The following is an 18,670-nucleotide window of genomic DNA, read 5'->3' on the forward strand; positions in this document are numbered from 1 at the left end:
AGAGGCAGTCAAATTAAGTACCTCACACCCAAGGCACCACAGCAACACTCATGGGACTTGAACCAGCAACCTTCATGCTGCAAACCCTTCATCGCGATGCTTAATTCGCTGCCAAATATCCAAGCAAATGATAATGATTCTTTCAGGATTCACGGAGACTCATTAAAAATAAATCATTGGGCGTATTTTTCAAAAATTTAATGAGTTATATGTTATAAAAAATCAATTTATATGCATAAATACATAATGGTAATTTTGAATGATACATGTTAAGAAAGCGTGACTATCATCCCTGTTTGACCTCTGAGTTACAACATCGCAACTGTTGATATGAAGAAGTATGATTTTCACTGCTGACAAAATTAAGAACAGCAGTCAAAATGTATTCACAACTCTATAAAATGCTAAAGAGTGTAAAATGAATCTGAACTGGGACAGTGGATGCAATAAAAATCACTTTTAAACTCCACCCACAAATACTCTACTGGCAAATAGGCTGAGTACAGTATATAACAGTAAATGAATCTATTGACACACGTGGGGATGAAAATGAATAGTGTCCATGAACCCTTCAGTGAATGCTTCTAATGCATTGCCATAATTTTATTACTTTCAGACAAACAATTAAGTGATTTAACCGATTTCATTTTTTCAAAAAAAAAAAACTTCAGCTCATGATCCTATATTTGAAAGTAAGAAACTAAATAAATGCCCCAGGCAGGCGGCACGGGTTAAACCCAGTCCCAGGAGGGCAGCAGGCTGACCCGCTGACCCTGAACTTCGAGTCCCATGAGGTTCGGCTTAACCTCTCTTAGGTTGGTTAAAGTGCAGTGGGCTGAACGAGAGGTGTTTGGGAGGCGCCCTGAAGAAACATAACGTAAGAGAGTCAAAAAAACACTGGATAGACCTAACCTCGCTTACACACGTGCTTCCGCGCACGAGCCGGACGCCGCCGCGCCGCTGTCATACACTGTGAGTTTAATTTAAAGAGCGGAGACTGTGGAAAGTGGGCGGAGCCGAAAGTGTCCGTCCAATCGGGTTTGCGGTAAGCCTCTCGAGCTCTCTCCCCGCGCGCTCTCTTTCTCTCGCTCTACCTCACCCCCCCTACCCCCACCTCCACCCCGCTCTCTCTCTCCCCCTCGCGCCTAGAAACAGAGAAAACCTCAGTTCGGATCCACGGACACACATGTCATGTGAAAAACCCGCATGCATGTCCTCTCTCAGAACTGCCCCCAACACCGACCGACAGCGCTCGTCGCCTTCTGGAATGCTTTTTTCTAAACAAACACCCTGACTCCTAGGCGCTCTTTTTTGCACAGCTAAACTTTTTTTGCTGGATCTTGTTTATTATTATTTTTTTCTATAATTTATGTTCGTATCTTCATGACTGCATTCAGAAGCAAGTCTCCACCACCATGCGAGGTAGGAAGGCAGCTGTTTTGACATCTCATGTTGTTACACTGCTCAAAAAGGCGCGGTATGCCTTCGCGTGCTCACTTCATATGTATTTCATATTCACTTTTATTTCTATTTGTTTATCGAACTCAGTAACACCATGGATGTGCAGCCTGCATGATCATACTCTCATGCCATGTTAATTGTACGTATCAAGTATTTTTTTAAACGAGCCTGCAGTTCCATGCTCTTTAGTTTAGCACCGTTACAGTGTGCAAATGAGTGTGAAAGTGACCTCTGTGATTTGTCTGTCTGCGTCGTGCGGCTCCTCTTCTTTTCCCTCCCAGTTCATACACTCGCACATTGCGCAACCTGCCGTCGGCGCCTCGCGCTCCGCGCGCGCTCAGTGCTCCGCGCGCCCCTCCAGCGTCAGCAAAACAGCTTTTATTCTCGCACACCTTCTCACAACACTCCTGCGCTCTTTACCCTTTTAGTAGCCCGCGCTGTCAATTTAAGCACACGCGGCCCACAGACTTTTTTTTTTTTACAAGCAATAACATTATGATATGGTGGTGGCATAAAAAGTAATAGCAAAAAGTTAATTCACGCGAAGAAGCGCGCCCCTACGGCGAGTTGTCTGAAGTAATTAATTGCGAAAGTGAAGACGTGAAGTCCAGACACACAGCAGCGAAGCCGAGTTCATGCTAATGGGAACGAACGTTAGCGTTGGCTGCTGCCGTCGTCGTCCGCCGTTGCTCTCTGTCTGTCAGGAGTTCCACTGACCCATTTCCGTCAGTCAGGCGCCGCTCGGCGCTCGAGCCTCGAAGTGCAGCATGGACGTGCAGGACTTCGGACGCGGGTTCGCGCGCCGAGCAGCTCGCGGGGCTTCCCGTTGGGCGCGCGGTCATGTGCGTCGGATCAAAAGGCTTTCCGGAGACTCCGGCGTTCGCTCACCGCGACCTTCGATACCTGTCTGTGTTTCCATCGTGTCTCATGATGAAATAAAGTGCAGTTTTTCACACAAAACCCTACATTTGAATTAATGATTAATAGTTTTTGGTAGAGGCTTGGAAGTGGTATGAGTTTCGGCGAAATCTTGTCTTGTGAAATTTTGAAATACATTTAAGTTTATTGATAAATAGTAAGCGTATAATAAAAACACGAAAAAAAGTTTTTCTCTCTCAGTAAGTGTGAGAAATGAGTACAAGAAGGCACCTGCGCTTCTGCCAGTCAGTCCCGAAAATGAGGATAACGAATAACGCTTCATTTTACAAATTCAATGCAAAAAAAAAAAGTCATTTCAAAGCGATCGCGTGAAAACAACCGACAAACAACTGACAAAACAGTTGAACCCGCGGAAAATGTCACGATTAATCTTCGACAAATTCATGCAATTAAAACCTTTTTTTACATCATGTTTAACAGTCGAATCGTTTGTTTTCATTTGTAGCTTTTTAATAATGGATTTCACGCGTGGACGTACTGGTCGTGTTCGTAGCATCTCGGTGATAGTGAAGGAAACTTGGATTTGTGCTCGAAAAGTTTCCTCAGACAGTGAAGTTCATAGACAAAACAGTGCAAATACGTACAATTGTACAGAAAAATGATGTGCGATACATTCCCCTGCCAGTTTGTGTCATTCCACCATCATTTCAATCAATGTTTTGTGGCTTTTTTTGTAAAAAAATTTTCAGAAATATTGAGAACCATAATGATAAATCATTTTGGTGTTGCCTATTTTGAAATCAATAAATAAACCTCATACCCATACATCCAGACTTATGGTTAAATATATAAGCAGTAGTGCTTATGAGGATTATATTTACAAACACATATATTATTATATATATATATATGTTATATATGATATAGTGGTATTTTTGTTTAAAAAATAACACAATAATAGGTTAAGAAAAAAATATTTACTTAGATTTGAATTAGTCTGTATTTGGTTTGTTCGCTGCTTCTGAACACACTGAATTTGAAAAAGACCAAACTAAAAACAGGCATTGTACATTCTCTCGGTTTAATATTTTGTTGAAATAGACGCAGTGCACTTTTTAAAAAGTCACTTCTCAGTTGTAGCCTCCCGTCTGAGTTACATGAGTTTAATAGAAGTTAATTTAGGAAACCGTGATTAAGTGTAAAGATGAAAATGCTGGCATTGCATAGATGGATGTTCCTTCCTGAATCTTTAGGTGCTCCCTCTCTGTCTTCTCTCAAAGATATTCTCAGCATTTCCCACTTTTACTGCTAACTTTAGCCTTCAGCTCAACATCAGAAGTACAATTCAGACACAAGCTGTCAGTGATTTCTCCTTCTGTCTGTTACTAAAGGGGTTTCCTTATCATCTACAATTAAAGCACTCAAGAACTTTTCTCCAAAACACACTGTACATGTTCTCTTTCAAACCTGTGATTCAGATAAAAATGAGGGCACAAAGCTTTAATTTTTATACACACACTCAAATATATATATATACACATAATACTAAATGTATTGTTTTATTGTAAATGTTTTAGTATGTTTCATAGGTTGATCTCATTTGAATAATTCTTGATGTATCTGCGATATATCTAGTTGATCTGTATGTTAGGACCTAAATGATTTTTAGTGGGCAAATATAAAAGGAATATTTTCTGACAGAGGTGACAAAGTGCCGGTGACAGCCAGTAGTGATGCCCCTCGTACAAATGACACCCTTATGCAGAATATCTGCTCGAGTCCTGCAACGGCGGTCTTGGCAGATGGGACGAGTGTTGAAGGCGACTTTCAGCTGGAAGCCGCATCCTCTGCTTAGGGTGTGTGCTCTCCCTCCACACACCATTCCCTCGCAGAGCCGAAACACACGCTCATTCGTCACATGCCGTGGACAGTGTAACCCTTTGTAGGAGCTTTGTAGGAATTCATGCAAGGCTTCTCTATACATTTTGACTGTGAACATACACTTACCCCTGATCATGTGTTCATTTTATCAGGAGGTAACCTGCTGTAAACACTTGTGTACCCTTAGGGTTGTCCCTACCGTAGTTACTCTTTAGTAGTCTCGTTTACCGGGATGTTCCAGTTAAACTTCAAGTTTCCTTGGATAAAAGTGTGTAGTAATAGTGGCAATAGCAGCAGCAGGAGTAGATGATGATAATAATAATAATAATGATAATAATAATAATAATAATCTGTCACTTTGCGTAAAGACTATACATACTTCAGTAAATTATAGTGAAATTATTAGTTTCCTTCATTTCTTAAAATTGGAAACAATGTGCATGAAAAGTTTAATCATTTTTGACAGTTTTTTTTTTTTAACCACACCATCCTCTTTACTTCCATGCTGACAGCGTTCATAGGTTAAAAACAGGTGTGTGAGGATTTTCGGGAGCAGCGGATGCGTTGTGGCAGTGGCTTGGACAAAGACTGAAGTTTGATTTACCTCCTGAGTGAAACTCCTGTTCTCCTCCTGGCACTTGACTGCTCTGGGGCTTTTGTTGACTTTATAACTCCACCTTCCCACCAGGATCACATTCTGAGTCCCTTCACACACACACACACACACACACACACACACACACACACACACACACATACTCACAGCAGAAATGCAGCACACATCTTAAAGTTCACGACCGGTCACCTTATTCCAAATGTTTGTGCCTATTTTACCAAGGAGGGAAATCCAAAGCCGAAGGGTTAAGTTTACGGACGCATAGATCAGGTGTAAAGTTTTGTATCTTTATATGTGTTTAACATATCTAGCTAAATGTCAGTCTCAGTACAATATGTCTGGTGTCTCTGACTGATTCTTTTGTTCGTTCCTCTAGCTGCAGCTCCTCCGATGCGCTGTGGAACTGCTCCGTTACTCACGGGGAGCAGCTACCACGTACACCGTTTCTTTTACACGTACTCACTGAACCTGATTCGCCGTTATTTCGGCTGTGCCTCTCACCTGGGGTAGAATTTCATTTAAAAAAATGTTTACGGTGTCAGCAATTTCAGTGTCGGAGCAGCTTCCCGGTGAGAGATGTAACGTGGCATTGTCGTGTGCTGCCCGAGGAAATTATTTTGCTTGGTTTTACCATGGCGGGCAGACATTGATATTTTGAACCTCCCCGGATGTCAGCGGTGTGACCTCCACGCTCCATTGCACTCCAGAGGCTGTGTGCTCAAACAAGCAAGGATATATAGTCATTACCACGAGTGATGTCACAATATCAATAAATCGTTCACCAGCCTCGAAAAAAGGGGATTGTCTGTGCTCCATATTGACCTCCCTGATTTTATTAAGCCTGAATCAAACAAACAGAATATTTACATTTATCTGACACTCTTCTCTAAAGTGACTTACATTATTATTCTACCTACAATTATTTATCCATTTATATAGCTGCATAATGTTACTGGAGTAATTTAGGGTAAGTACCCTGCTCAAGGGTACTCCAGCCAGATGGGGGATTGAACCTGCAACCTTTGGGTCTAACAGCAGTAGAGCAAACCACTACACTACCAGCTGCCCCTGAATATATAGACTCCAAATATATAGGATATATAATGTGAAAGGAAGAAACTATGAGATGCAGATTATGTGTCAGTGATATGGTACCAGACACTCACTGCTGTGTTGTTGGTACGTTCTGCACGGAGCTATGTGTTTTAAGCCGTTCGGTTGCGTTTGCTTATTTGATATAACAATTTTGTGATTTTTGCATCGCTGACTCAGATTTATGTAACTTGGAGAAGATTAAGCAAAGCTGCACCAGAATCCTTAATCCAGAGAAGTTGTGCCATAGGAACTGTACTGGGAGGGATCAGAGCACAGCTCCATCCCCTTTGTGTCTTGCTGCACTTGTACTGGGGGTTCATCTGTCCCTCAAGTAGCAGATCAGCCCAAGGATAACCCCTCAGTCCCACAAATATCCAATCATTTATATGACACTTTCCTCCAGAACAATGTACAACACTGGGGTACCTGCACCTATCTACCTATTTATATAGGTGGACAACTTTACCAGTGCAATGTAGGGTAAGTACCTTGTTCAAGGGTACTACAGCTAGAGAAGGGATTTGAACCTGCAACCCATGGTTCCAAAGGCATCACCACCTGCTCCTATCCCCTTGCAGTGCTGCACTACACCAACCTGCAGAATATTCCTTTCTGCTGTTGATTTTGTAAACCTCTTGTTTTGTTGACTTGACAAAAACGGATAAACCTGTAAATGGCTTTGGATAAAAACAGCTGCTCGGATGTGGACGAATATGCGCGTGAAACGGTAACAAGCAGCGCACTCGACAGCCTTGTACCCGATTTGTTTAAATAGCCCTTTAATTCAATTTGGAGGAAACTAAACGAGAGGAAGTGTTTTAACAATGAAAATTGCGTAAATGCTCCCGAAAAAATAGTGGCAACAAGAAAAGAGGGCACATAACTCTGTGTGTGTGTGCGTATCTGTGTGTGTTTGTGTGCACATTATCTATTTACACAAGCTGTGTGACTGATTTAATTCGGTGAGCCTGAGAGAGCAGCTTCCATAAACAGCCAAACTAGCTGATAAGTGTGCTTATTTTTTTGAATTCCCTAAAGCCATGAATTAAATGAAAAAGTAAATAAACACAGTATATCCTGATCTCATGCTTTTTTAAAAGATGTCTGCAAGAAATGGTACGTTTTTTTTTGCACTGAGTAATAAAAGGCTAATTCTACAAAAAAAAAAAATCCTTTTTTTTTTTTAAATATACATACTGTAATTTAAACTTCCCCTATATATGTAGAGGTCACACTGGTTAAACAGGGCCTCTTGACCCTTGACCTTGTGCACTTTTCCACCCAAACCGTGTGTTTGTGAAGCGGGGCACATGGAGCCGGCCTTTGAACCCAGCTGCGCGGTTCTCAGGAAAGCCGTCCAGCGCTTTTGCGCTCCTCTCCGCAGATCCCGCCGTGTTTGTTTTTGTGTAGCAAGAGGCCGATGAATGCATTCTGAAAACCTGTCTCCCGCAATTTGGTGGATCGCCGGTCGCCCCCCCCCCCCCCCCCCCCGGAAGCGCTACTGCTGGGCTTTTTCATGCTGTCGTGGTGAGCGAGGGGTGACTGACTGCTCTTTCGGACCGGCCCCGGCAAGGAGGCACCCGTCGCTCGGAATCAGTCGCAGCATTCGGCTAACATCGATCCTCGGCTAGGTGGGCCGACGCGAGGGAGCTCACGGGGAACCGATGCACCGTGGGTTTACCCTTCCAAAGCAAATCTTGAGCTCATCTGCTCCTTACAACATTACTTTGTGGTAAAGGTATATGAAAGGGTCTGCAGGTGCAGGCGGAGGTGGCGATTGCCCGCTGCCATTCCTCCTTTAATTTAAGACCGGTGCTGCTGACAAGCTCAGGCTCCCCATAGGACCTCTGTAGCCCAGTATAAATAGGACTAATCTCTCTCTTCTTGTCTCTCCAGAGTGTGTGAGAGAACCTCTAAACACTATCAGCGGTTACATAATGCTGAAATCCGATCCGGTGAGCTGTTCATTCTGGTTTGTGGTAATGCCGGTGCCGACTGAGGGCACTCTCTCACATATACAATATGGCTGCACCCCTTCTCGGTGTCTCTCTCCAAAGCCTGGCGCGCGCACACACACACACACACACACACACACACACACACTCTTTGTAAGACTTCCCCGCAATCCTTTCAGCAGACCGAGGAACCAGCATCGCCATCTACAGTGATATGTTTGCGTGCTTTTCTTCGCACCGATGTCTTCCCGGTGCCAGTAGCCATACCTTGAAGGCTGCTGGTGTGCAGCGTTCCGAGTCGGTCGCCCTTTTCACACACCGCTGACCACGTTTCAAGCACCTGCCAGTGCCCAGGTGGCGGACAAGTCCATAGCAGGTGCTGATTTACCAGGGAGGTGAAGAAACCCTGACACCAAGCATACTTCCAGATTTTCTCTGGACACATTTCTTAACTGGGTGAATAGTAACTTGAGAGAAATAGGATTGTGTAGATGAGCTGGAAGATACTGCCTTTTTGGTTTTATTGCCAGAGTTTCTTCACCTCTCTAGGGGCAGCTGGTAGCATCGTGGTTAGAGCTACTGCCCTTGGATCCAAGGGTTGGAGGTGTGGTTCCCACCACTGGCTGTAGTACCCTTGGGCAAGGTACTTACTTCCAAATCCCCAAATTTAAGTTGCTTTGGAGAAACACATCAGGTAAATGTATTGCATCAAAGATATTTGGAGGGCAGGTGTGCTTGGGCAGAGTTCATCAATATGCAAAGTTTGCTGTATTCACATTTAAAAAAAATCAGACCTGCTGTTTTTTGCCGACACACTATTTCTTACACTCTCATTTGTATCAGCTGCGATAAATGAAATGCAATCCAGTTGCTGCTTTTTTCACTTGACCGTTTTTTTAAGGCTCCGCCGGTTGATTTTGCAGCCGGTGTCTCGCTTTTCCAGGCAATCTTAAGGACGGCACTGTTGACGAACCCATACCTGAGGTTAACTCTGTCACACAAGTACCATCATAACTGAGGTCTTGGTTCCTGTTATAAACTGGCTTACTGTATCAGTCTGAGTTCTGTAGATCTGAGTACACCTGGTCAAGCTGGGCAATACTTTGATGGCATGCACTGGACAAAGGAGACGAAGCAAAGAAACCCACAAGTGTCCTACGGCTCTGGGAAGTGCTGCAGAAGAGCTGACCAGACATGTAACCTCATTCTTTCCTCAAAATTGTTAAACAGATGCTTCCTGGGGGAAAAAATTTAGTTTCCAGGACATTTATCCAAACTTTTGACTGGTGCCGTAGCTGGATTCAGTAGGTGAAGTATCAGGATAAGCCTGCACACGTTCTTTGGGAGTCTTTTTTTTTTTTTTTTTTTTAAAAAAACACTTATTCCGTTAAAGTCAACTGTAAGTGCAGAGTGTATTTTCCATGTATTAGGCTAAACAGGAATGAACATAGATATTAGTTTTACAACCTGTTATTATTCGTCTACCATTAACGTCAACTAGTTTAAAAATGAAGAGCGACACTGAAAGGAGATTTCATATCTGGCATGGAGATACTAATTAAAAATCTTTGCACACATTAAATTACATTAAGTAGCATTTTCAAATTAGACATTGTGCTTGACAATTTTAACTATACAGATTTCCCCTGCTACCCGAAAGTAGAGTGTTCCTCTGAAACCTTTGGTAACTTGAAATGGTGTAAAGCGAAGAAGCAATTACCATTAATTTCTATGGGAAAAATTTTTGAGCGTTCCCAGACACAAAAAATAACCTACTAAATCATACCAAATAATACATAAAACCTATTAGTACAAATGGTAGATGCAAGCAAGTTCTACACACGCACAATGTCTTTATTTTGTTCACCATAAACTAAACGCTTTAATACGTCCATTTTTATGCTAAGTGTAATACCCTTACGAGCTCTCTTTGGGTTTTCTGATACCTTAGGACACATATGGCTAACGGATGCACAAAATAAATTGAGATAAACACAGATGCGAAAATCTTCGGATTTCTTTCAGTTAGCGAAAACAGTTACTAATGTAGGTCTTTTGTAAAAGCTAAGTGAAGCGTAAAGCGAACTTTCGAATACCCGTATTGCAATATCATTTTGTGGTATGCGTAAATAAATGGGTGGGTCTGGGGTTCGATTCCTGCTTGGGGTGCCTTGCGGCGAACTGGCGTCCCATCCTGGGTGTCCACCCTCGCCTCTAGCCTTGCGCCCTGTATTGCTGGGTTAGGCTCTGGTTCTCCACGACCCTGCTCGGGACAAGCGGCTGTAGACATTGTGTGTGTATTTGTGTGTAAGTAAATGTCTGGCTAAACGCCCAAGTGGATTGATAGATAAAAGTGGACTCCAGAAAAGGCCCATTGCAAAACTGACATACTTGTGCCCATCAGCCAGTACATTCAGGGAGGAAGAAGGCAGTTAGGCATCCTTAAATTTACGTTCATTTATTATTAGGTTCCTTTGTTATTTTAGGCTTAAACTTTAAAGAAAGACTGTATTTTGCTGCTTTGAGTCTCTTATTTCTATAAGCATTTCTCTTTCATTTGATAAAGTTTATGTGAAACAAGTAGACTTTGTGTCATCTAAGAATTAAGGCTTTGACATGTGTATTCGTTCGTCGCCATATGGAGGAAGAGAGGTCCCAAATTGTCTTTGTGATAAATTTGCTCTTTTAGAAAGAGCCCCTTGAAGGCACTTTACAAAAAGCTTGACTGAATTAAATTGTGTCCCAAGGCAAGCTATTACTAACGTATCCTAAGAGACATGGCAGTAGAGGGACCATTATTGTGTTTCCATCCTGCCTTGTCGGTTCAGGCCGCCAGTAATGAGATACAAGAGGCCTCTGGTCAGACAACACAGCTGCATGGAAAACAAAATAATGTCATTTTGACATACAGTACACATTCCAGAGTATGTCCATGTCTTGTCTGTCCTCCTTTGTATTATAGTAATGTACATAAAAAAATGCAATGAGTTAATAATGGGAGCCAGTAACGTGATGAAAAGGGGCTTCAACTAGACAGGGCAATGCTGAGATGGTCACCCGTTGGCATGGTTCATTTTCTACAGTCTCCCTTTTCCTGAGGAGCACTGTCTCACAAACCTGTTTATGCTCACAGGTGCATTCCAGCATGCTAAATTTCGACCCCTGAAAGCCTCTCGAATTCTGAGTTATACGGCAGTTAAAGAATCTGGATATATGTATCATCAGATGTAGACAGTGTCAGGGTGGAGCTTGGCCACGCCCACTTCCCAGATTGACAGCCACATGTGAAGGTGGTTCTTTAAGGAGAAATGAGAACCAGGTGCAGCCAATGGGCCATTGAAGGATTCATAAAAACAAACTGAATTGTGGAAACCAGCGAGGAATTTTTGCATGTCTGCAATGTGAAATGCTTGACTGTTTGGGTTTATTCATCCCTTAGGAGTAAAATGCATTTTTTTTTTCTGTTTGATTAGTTTGGCTGGAGAGATTTGTGTTTGCATGTTTGCTGCACTGAGATCTTGTTGTTGGAAAAAGCATTTGGAAATCCAGCTACTACTGACCCATATGTAGCCATTCTATAAACCCCACACGCCCCAGCATGTCACACACGCTTGTGTGAGTGTCAGTTTAGTAATAATATCCCCCCCAACCCATGCAGGCACTTAGTATATCAGCAATGCTACTGAACCATAAATCAAAGATTTGTATTTTGTGAATGTAAATTGAAGGGTTCTTGTTAAACAAATGACACAAGACAAAAAAACACTTTGAATGTTGCACTGAATTAATGGTCGGTCGGTTGGTCGGTCGGACGGAAAACTTCGTTGATTCCAAAGGAAAATGCACAAATCCAAGGCTAAAATTACAATACAATATTGACAGGCTAAAAGGTCATTCTGCCCTCACTTAATATTGCACATAATTGGATTGTAGGATTTTACATAAGTCTTTATTAGTCTGCACGTTTCTGAGTTATGGCAATAGGTCTCACCATAATCCCTGAGAGAAGAATGGGAAGAAGTGAACAGTTTATTCTATTGTCTCCTGCTTGCATCCTTCTGTCAAGGAGGCCACAGTGTCTCCTCAAAGGTCATGGCAAAGGCCTTCGCTCCCCGCTCATTAGGGGCCATTGATGTGCATCGGTGATTCCACTGATGTAATTGGACGCTGCTGTGCTCCGAAGGAGGATATCTTAATACCGGGCTCCCTCGACCTTGCTCCTGGATCACAATTCCTGGCCCGGAAGCGAATGGAGGGAGACCAGCAGAGCTTCTCAACCTGGCTGTAGGAGTGTTATAGTATAGTATGACCCTTTTCCTCAAGAGTCAAAATGCAAAAGAGGTCCTTAATCCAGTTCTTGGAAAGTACTTTGCCATGCAGCTGCCTTAAATAGTCCGAATCCGAGGCGTAAAACCGTAGTGCTGAAATGCATAGCACTTTTTCGTGTCTAAGCCAGTGAGGCGGTCAGTAGAAGATGGGAGGACAATGACAAATCCTGAATATTTTAGACCATAAGGGCTGTGGAGCCTTGCAGTAACTCTAGAAACAGAATTTCTAAGTCGTGATTAGGTACAATAGTGATTGCAGATAGCGTTTTACAGCTTTGGACAATTTACCGGGCATAAAACAAAGAGACACTGACACACTATGAAAACACTCGTTTGTTATGGACTCTTTTCATTGGCTTTGTCAAATTTGCTTCACCTACAGTTTGATTGTGGTTGTTTTAAAAATTAGGTAGGTGATTGATGCTTACTGTTCTGAAACTTCAACACAAATGCTACAAAGATAAATTCAGCTAGTAGCGTAGTGTTACAATTACTGTCTATAGACCCAAAGGTCTTCGATCCCAACCTCCAGGTGTAGTACCCTTGCGCAAGGTCTTACCCTAACTTGCTCTAGTAAAAATTCCCCAGCTGTATAAATGGGTGAAACAATTCTAAGGACCTTCACATGGTCACGTACTTTGGAGAGAAGTGTCACATAAATGTATAAAAAAGTTTTTTCATAGCTACGATCGTTTTTCCAATATTAAGTTTTTATATGTGCAGTTGTTGCAATGATGTAGCGAAACGCAGTGAGTGTAGTAAAAATGAGTGATGGAGTGCCGTCTGCACCCTTTCGTCCACTTCTTACGACAGTTCTTAGTTTTATTACTAAAAATAAAGGTAATCCACGAAGTAGGCCGTATAAATTTCTGAGCATGACAAAGTAGATGTCCTAAACAAGTATCGTTGTGTTGTCGAGGGTCGCATCCTTGCCGCTCGGTAAAAGACATGCTACACCTGTACAACAGGTCACTTTGCAAATTGACCAGAACTCCTGTTACTTCAAGGCAAGAACGCATCGCACAGATTGTTGTAATCTATTTTCATCTCAGCATGAAATTAATTCTAACTGCTAAATGATCGGTCCACATTTATCGAAAAAGATGATATAATCTTTTTTGTTAATTCTTAGATATACTCCTTTTTTGTTTGAAGTTCAGTGTTTTACCAGGATCTTCAAAGCACAAAAAAGTCTTCAGGGTCAAACAAAGGCTTTCAATGTAATATTCCTTCTGAATCAATTTTACATGCTGTAAAACAGGATAACGTACCGGTTACTGTGACAGACATCTTGTTTTAGCCTAGGGCGACACGTGAAACTGTTCAAGATGACACAGAATTCCTTTCTTCCCTTAATTTAGCTCAATGTTTTAATAAGAAAAATATACTTCTGAGAAAAAAAAAAAATGTGTTGCGCAAAAATGAATTCAATTCAATGAATTTTTTTAATCAAAACTCACGCATGAAACGATAAGCAAGTTATGTATGCATGGATGAAAACATTGGCAACTTATTAATGCTGTGATATTGCCATTACAAAACTGAGAGTCTAAAAACTTTTTTGATATTTTTATTGCTATTTTAGGACTTCGGAATTTTCGGCTGACAAAAATGTGCTGTCGTGAAATCGTGAGATTGCTTATTTGCTTATTTCATTCATTATGAAGTGCACACTGTTAAGGTACTAAAGGAATTTAAAAATAATGAATAATTAATTAGTGTCATTCTGTGGCCTACATGTAATTGTTACTTTCCGTTGTTGTTCTTGCTGTTGTTCCAACCTAAAATAATTCCCCTATGGCATCATTACAGGAACTGTATTTAGCACATTTTTTAAGAGAGGGTGGCTGTGCTGGGGTCCACAGATAGGCCTTTCCAATATTTATCATGAAGGTTTTGTACACTATGCCAGATTTAGCATAATTTATCATAACCTGTGTGAATTAATTTTGCATTATAATGGTTGGAAAAGAACATGAGAAACATGACACCTTTGCATACATGGACACCGATCCCCCTTTTTTCTGTGATTTAATTAATTGTTTCCCTCTCTAGATCATTTGGATTGCAGCAGTGCAGAGGGGATGGCATGGCATACGGCACATGGCACACCATACACGGCACATGCTTTAATGCGTGGTGCGCAGAGGCAACTCATCATTTCCTTAACCGTCTGTGTATACAGTGCATGATTACATACGGCCTGCAGTACACACACTGAACTGAATTATCATGGTGCTCATGTCCTCTAATTAAGCTAATTAAGTAACTATTTAGAGACTGAGAACCCCCAGAGATGGAGAGCACCTCTGATGATTTGAAATCAATTAGCACACTTCATGTGCCACTTCATATCGCTGGGGCAACCATACAGACCGAGTGCTCAAACACGTTCTCATCCAGCATTGAGTGCGCTGCATTGTTTGTGCAGGTCCCTCATATGCCGGCATTTTCCGCACGTATTTCTCCAGACAGGAGCGATATTTACGTTTACGTTTATTCGTTCAGTACATGCTTCTCTCCAATGCAACGCGTATCTCACGGAAAATACATTGTGTACAATTACATCAAATGATAATATAGCAGAAATATTCCGTTAAATCAAGCCGAGGGGCTGAACGATGTGCCGTTGCAGCAAGCATTTTTTTTTGTGGCGCAGTTAATTGACAATTCTCCTTCGCCGGGCTGACTTGGAAAGGGTGCCACATTTCGGAAGAATACAGCTCTGTTATGCAGCTCGAATATGGATGTGTTTTAATTATGATTCAGATGTCTCATCCGCGTGACTTTCAAAGTTTTTTTTTTTTTAATAAAGTATTAACTGAGGTCATTGAATTCAAGTACGTTAAAGAAAGGCATTGCAGTATCATAAATAAAGTTCCGTGTGTTTCTCCAGATGCAGACACAACTTGCAAAATCCCTTATTAATAAATGCACGTGATCAGAGTGCAGCAGGTAGCGTGTTCGCTGGTACTTTTGAGGGCACAGACCAATATTTTCAATGGGCGCATGCGGGAATAATAATAATGAGTATAAAATTGGACAGTGCACCGATCAGCCATATCATTAAAACAGAAATATTGCCTAATATTGTGTAGGTCCTCCTCATGCCACCAAAACAGCTCTGACCTGTTGAGTCATGGACTCCATAAGACTCAGAGCCTTGGGCGCCCATGACCCTGTCGCCAGTTGACCGGTTGTCCTTCCTTGGACCACTTTTGGTAGGTACTAACCCCTGCATACCGGGAACACCCCGCAAGACCTGCCGTTTTGGAGACCCAGTCGTCTAGCCATCACAATTTGACCCTTGTCAAAGTTACTCAGATCCTCACGTCTGCCTATTTTTCCTGTTTTGAACACATCAGATTCAAGAACTGACTGTTCACTTGCTGCCTAATATATCCCACCATTTGACAGGTGCCATTGTAATGACATAATCAATGTTATTCGCTTCACCTCTCAGCAACTTTAATGTTGCGGCTGATCTTGTGTATATGTTGAGGTAGTGAAGTGATAAAATTCGAAATCTTGTGAATGTTGAGCAATGTGATTCAATGCAACAAAAACATATTTTTAAAGACCTACGACAGTAGCAGTTAGACTTTCTTGCTATTATTTTGTTAGAACCGCTGCTGTTGTGAAGTGTGGTCATTAATACAGAAGATGCGCGTTGCAGTGATTTCACATAATGGACTATCATAGCTGCATAATGGCTCCTTGTACCAAAAACAAAAACAGCTCCTGTGTGAATGAAGTTTCCAAGTGTAATAAAGTGAGCGTCAGCTGGGGTAATGGTGTTAATGATTATGCGCACATGGAACAAAGAGGGTTCTGATGGGATTGCCAAGCTGAGCCTTACTTAAAGCGGAAAAGCCAGCGCTGCACTCCCTCCGGTTACGTAACAGCCCCCGAACTCCTGTGCACGTTCCAGAAGGTCCGCTTCAGGAGACCACCTTGCACGTCCGCCATCTCCGAGACTGCCACGCTTCGACCGGCAAGACCTTCACATGGGCTGCATTGACACCGTGTGAAGGTGATAGGTTTTTTCTTACAGTTGGAAAGGAGGGCCCCGACTTCACGTTGCAGCCCAGGACTTCGTAATCATTGTTGAAATCCACCTGCCCGACTGGCAGCGGGAGTGCATACGGAAGCAGAAGGAGGTCGTTCCTGTAACCCTACCGGCGCCCTGGCTGCCTTCGTGTGTCTTAGGCTGTTGTCTTATTCCGCTTGACAAGCTGACGCTGCCAATCCTCACTGAGATACAGCAGCCGTAACATTAATCACTGCTGAGCAGGTAGCAGGCTGATGAATACGGTAAACAGTGGAACACCTCCCAGCAACACACTCTCCCACTACACATACACAAAAGTTCGATGCTGTAGAAGCTGGCACTCATGGTCCACTAGACTTATAAATACACAGCAGGAGACAGCTGGGAGTGTAGTGGTTAGAGCTACTGCTATTGGATCCAAAGGTCACAGGTTTGAACCACCGTCCAGCTGTAGTACCCTTGAGCAAGGTATTTACCCTAAATTGCTCCAGTAAAATTACCCAGCTGTATAAATAGGTAAATATTTGTAACCTTAACATTGTAACTTAAATAAATGTAATCACATTTACATTACATTTTTGTACATTACACGTAATTACATTACATTTACATTACATTTATGTAGGAATAAATGTAATGTAATAGATGAGTCCTAATGTATTGCACAAATTGTATTTTCTATGAGATGTACGTCGCTTTGGAGGAAAGCGTCTGCTAAATTAATACATGTAAATGTAAGTTGCTTTGGAGAAGAGTCAAGTAGATAAATATAAATTACGTAAATAAATAGTGGTGCAATCAGGGAGGGGCACTTTTAAACCTGTCTTCAGTCGGCTGCTCTGAAAAGTGGCGACATTAACGGGGACCAGTGTTCTCGTGGTCCCTGATGTAGGACGATGTCATCTGCGTTGTGATGGACTGTCCCAAAATCCCCTTTTAAAGAATTCAGAGGTTCAAGCATTGCTGAAAATTGTAAGAATGGAGCTGCTGTAAATAGGCATTGCTTCTCAGAGAAGCACTAGTAGACCACCCACCTATTTGTGGGGGCAGACCGTTTCATTCATAGGTGGCAACAACTGGAGTTACTTTTAGCTGCTTTTTAGTCGCTTCGGTTAGTGGCATCATGGTCATGCGGTCAAAACCGAATAGGAGAGATCCTTGGTCGGTAAAGCACTGATGTTAAATGGGTGAAAAAGAAAAATGTTGGAAGGAAGCATAAGCCCAGGTGCCTGGCCACACCCAGCTGTCAGTCACTCACAGTGTATATTAGCACCCACTAACTTCTACACCCCAGCATGCACTGATTTCCATAAATGCACCTGCACCTCTCCCTTTGGGTTAGGGTTAGGGTGGATCGCTGCTCAAGAGCCTCACTCAACAGCAAGTGTAAGCCTTTCAGTGCACCATAAGTCAGCATGGAATGAGCACTAAGCATTTGCCCAAACGCACAATCACGGTGTCATACTTCCAACTCCTGAACCCATATTTAACAGCCCTCTTTCTGCAAAGCAGCTTACACTGCTGGGTGTACCATACCATACCATACCATATCATTCCACCTGCAACTATTCACATGTAACATGTCCAGTGATGCAGACACACTATGACCAGGTGACCAGTTCGCATGACACTGGGTTGGGGAGCACCTGGTGTGTGTGCAGAAAGGGTGAGAAGAAGGACCGTGGCTGGACCCACCAGCTGGAAGGAGATGAACTCCACCTGGAGCTTTACTGTGAAGGTGAAGTTTGCAAACTAGTCTACAGCCTTGAGTCTTCGGATTGTGGGAGGAAACCAGAGCACCCGGAGGAAATCCATGGGGAGAACATGTAAACTCCACATAGGCAGAGCCCAATTGAAAGCCATATCCAGACCCACAGCCCAGGAGCTATGAGACACCAGTGCTGCCAGCTGCAATACCATTATGCCCTGAATGGATTGCTGAATGACTGCACTGAACAAGCCAGTCGTAAAGCTGAATATATCAAAGATCAATTTAGATATGAAATGTTCCCCATAACAATAACAGATGCTTAGTTTTTGAAACGAAGGCTCCACTTGGAACGCTGCATCTCTAAAAGAGAGGCAAGGGTTTTAACCCAGCACTACTGGAGTGCTAGCATGGTATTTATTGCAAGGCTCTCGCAAGGATACATGGGCTCGACAGGTTAACTAGAGATTTGTGGACGGAAATAGTGTACGGGGCACAGGAATCAAACACAACAACCCACGAGCAATGCAGTCCTGTGAAGATCTGCTGTAGCCCTTTTCGATGCATTGCAATGGCAATACAGGCAGTCCCCGGGTTTTGAACGTCTGACTTACATATAACCTGTAGTTACGAACCTCCCCCCCGCGAAATGTCTATTATATTAAAAATTCAAGTTACATACGATGGTTCGTAATA

The 18,670-nt window shown here is 42.5% G+C and overlaps 1 protein-coding gene across 1 annotated transcript in view; it reads left to right on the plus strand.

Moving 5' to 3' along the window:
* The first annotated feature begins 1,177 nt into the window (after nucleotides 1-1,177).
* rorb (RAR-related orphan receptor B) overlaps nucleotides 1,178-18,670 on the plus strand; it is a 35,931-nt gene continuing 18,438 nt past the window's right edge. Inside the window, exon 1 of the mRNA XM_018759998.2 lies at nucleotides 1,178-1,422. Coding sequence (XP_018615514.1) covers nucleotides 1,416-1,422 — 7 coding nt within the window. The 5' untranslated portion in view covers nucleotides 1,178-1,415. The remainder of the gene's footprint in view (nucleotides 1,423-18,670) is intronic.

The sequence above is a fragment of the Scleropages formosus genome, chromosome 17 (genome assembly GCF_900964775.1).
Source record: "Scleropages formosus chromosome 17, fSclFor1.1, whole genome shotgun sequence".
In the NCBI taxonomy this organism is placed as follows: domain Eukaryota; kingdom Metazoa; phylum Chordata; class Actinopteri; order Osteoglossiformes; family Osteoglossidae; genus Scleropages; species Scleropages formosus.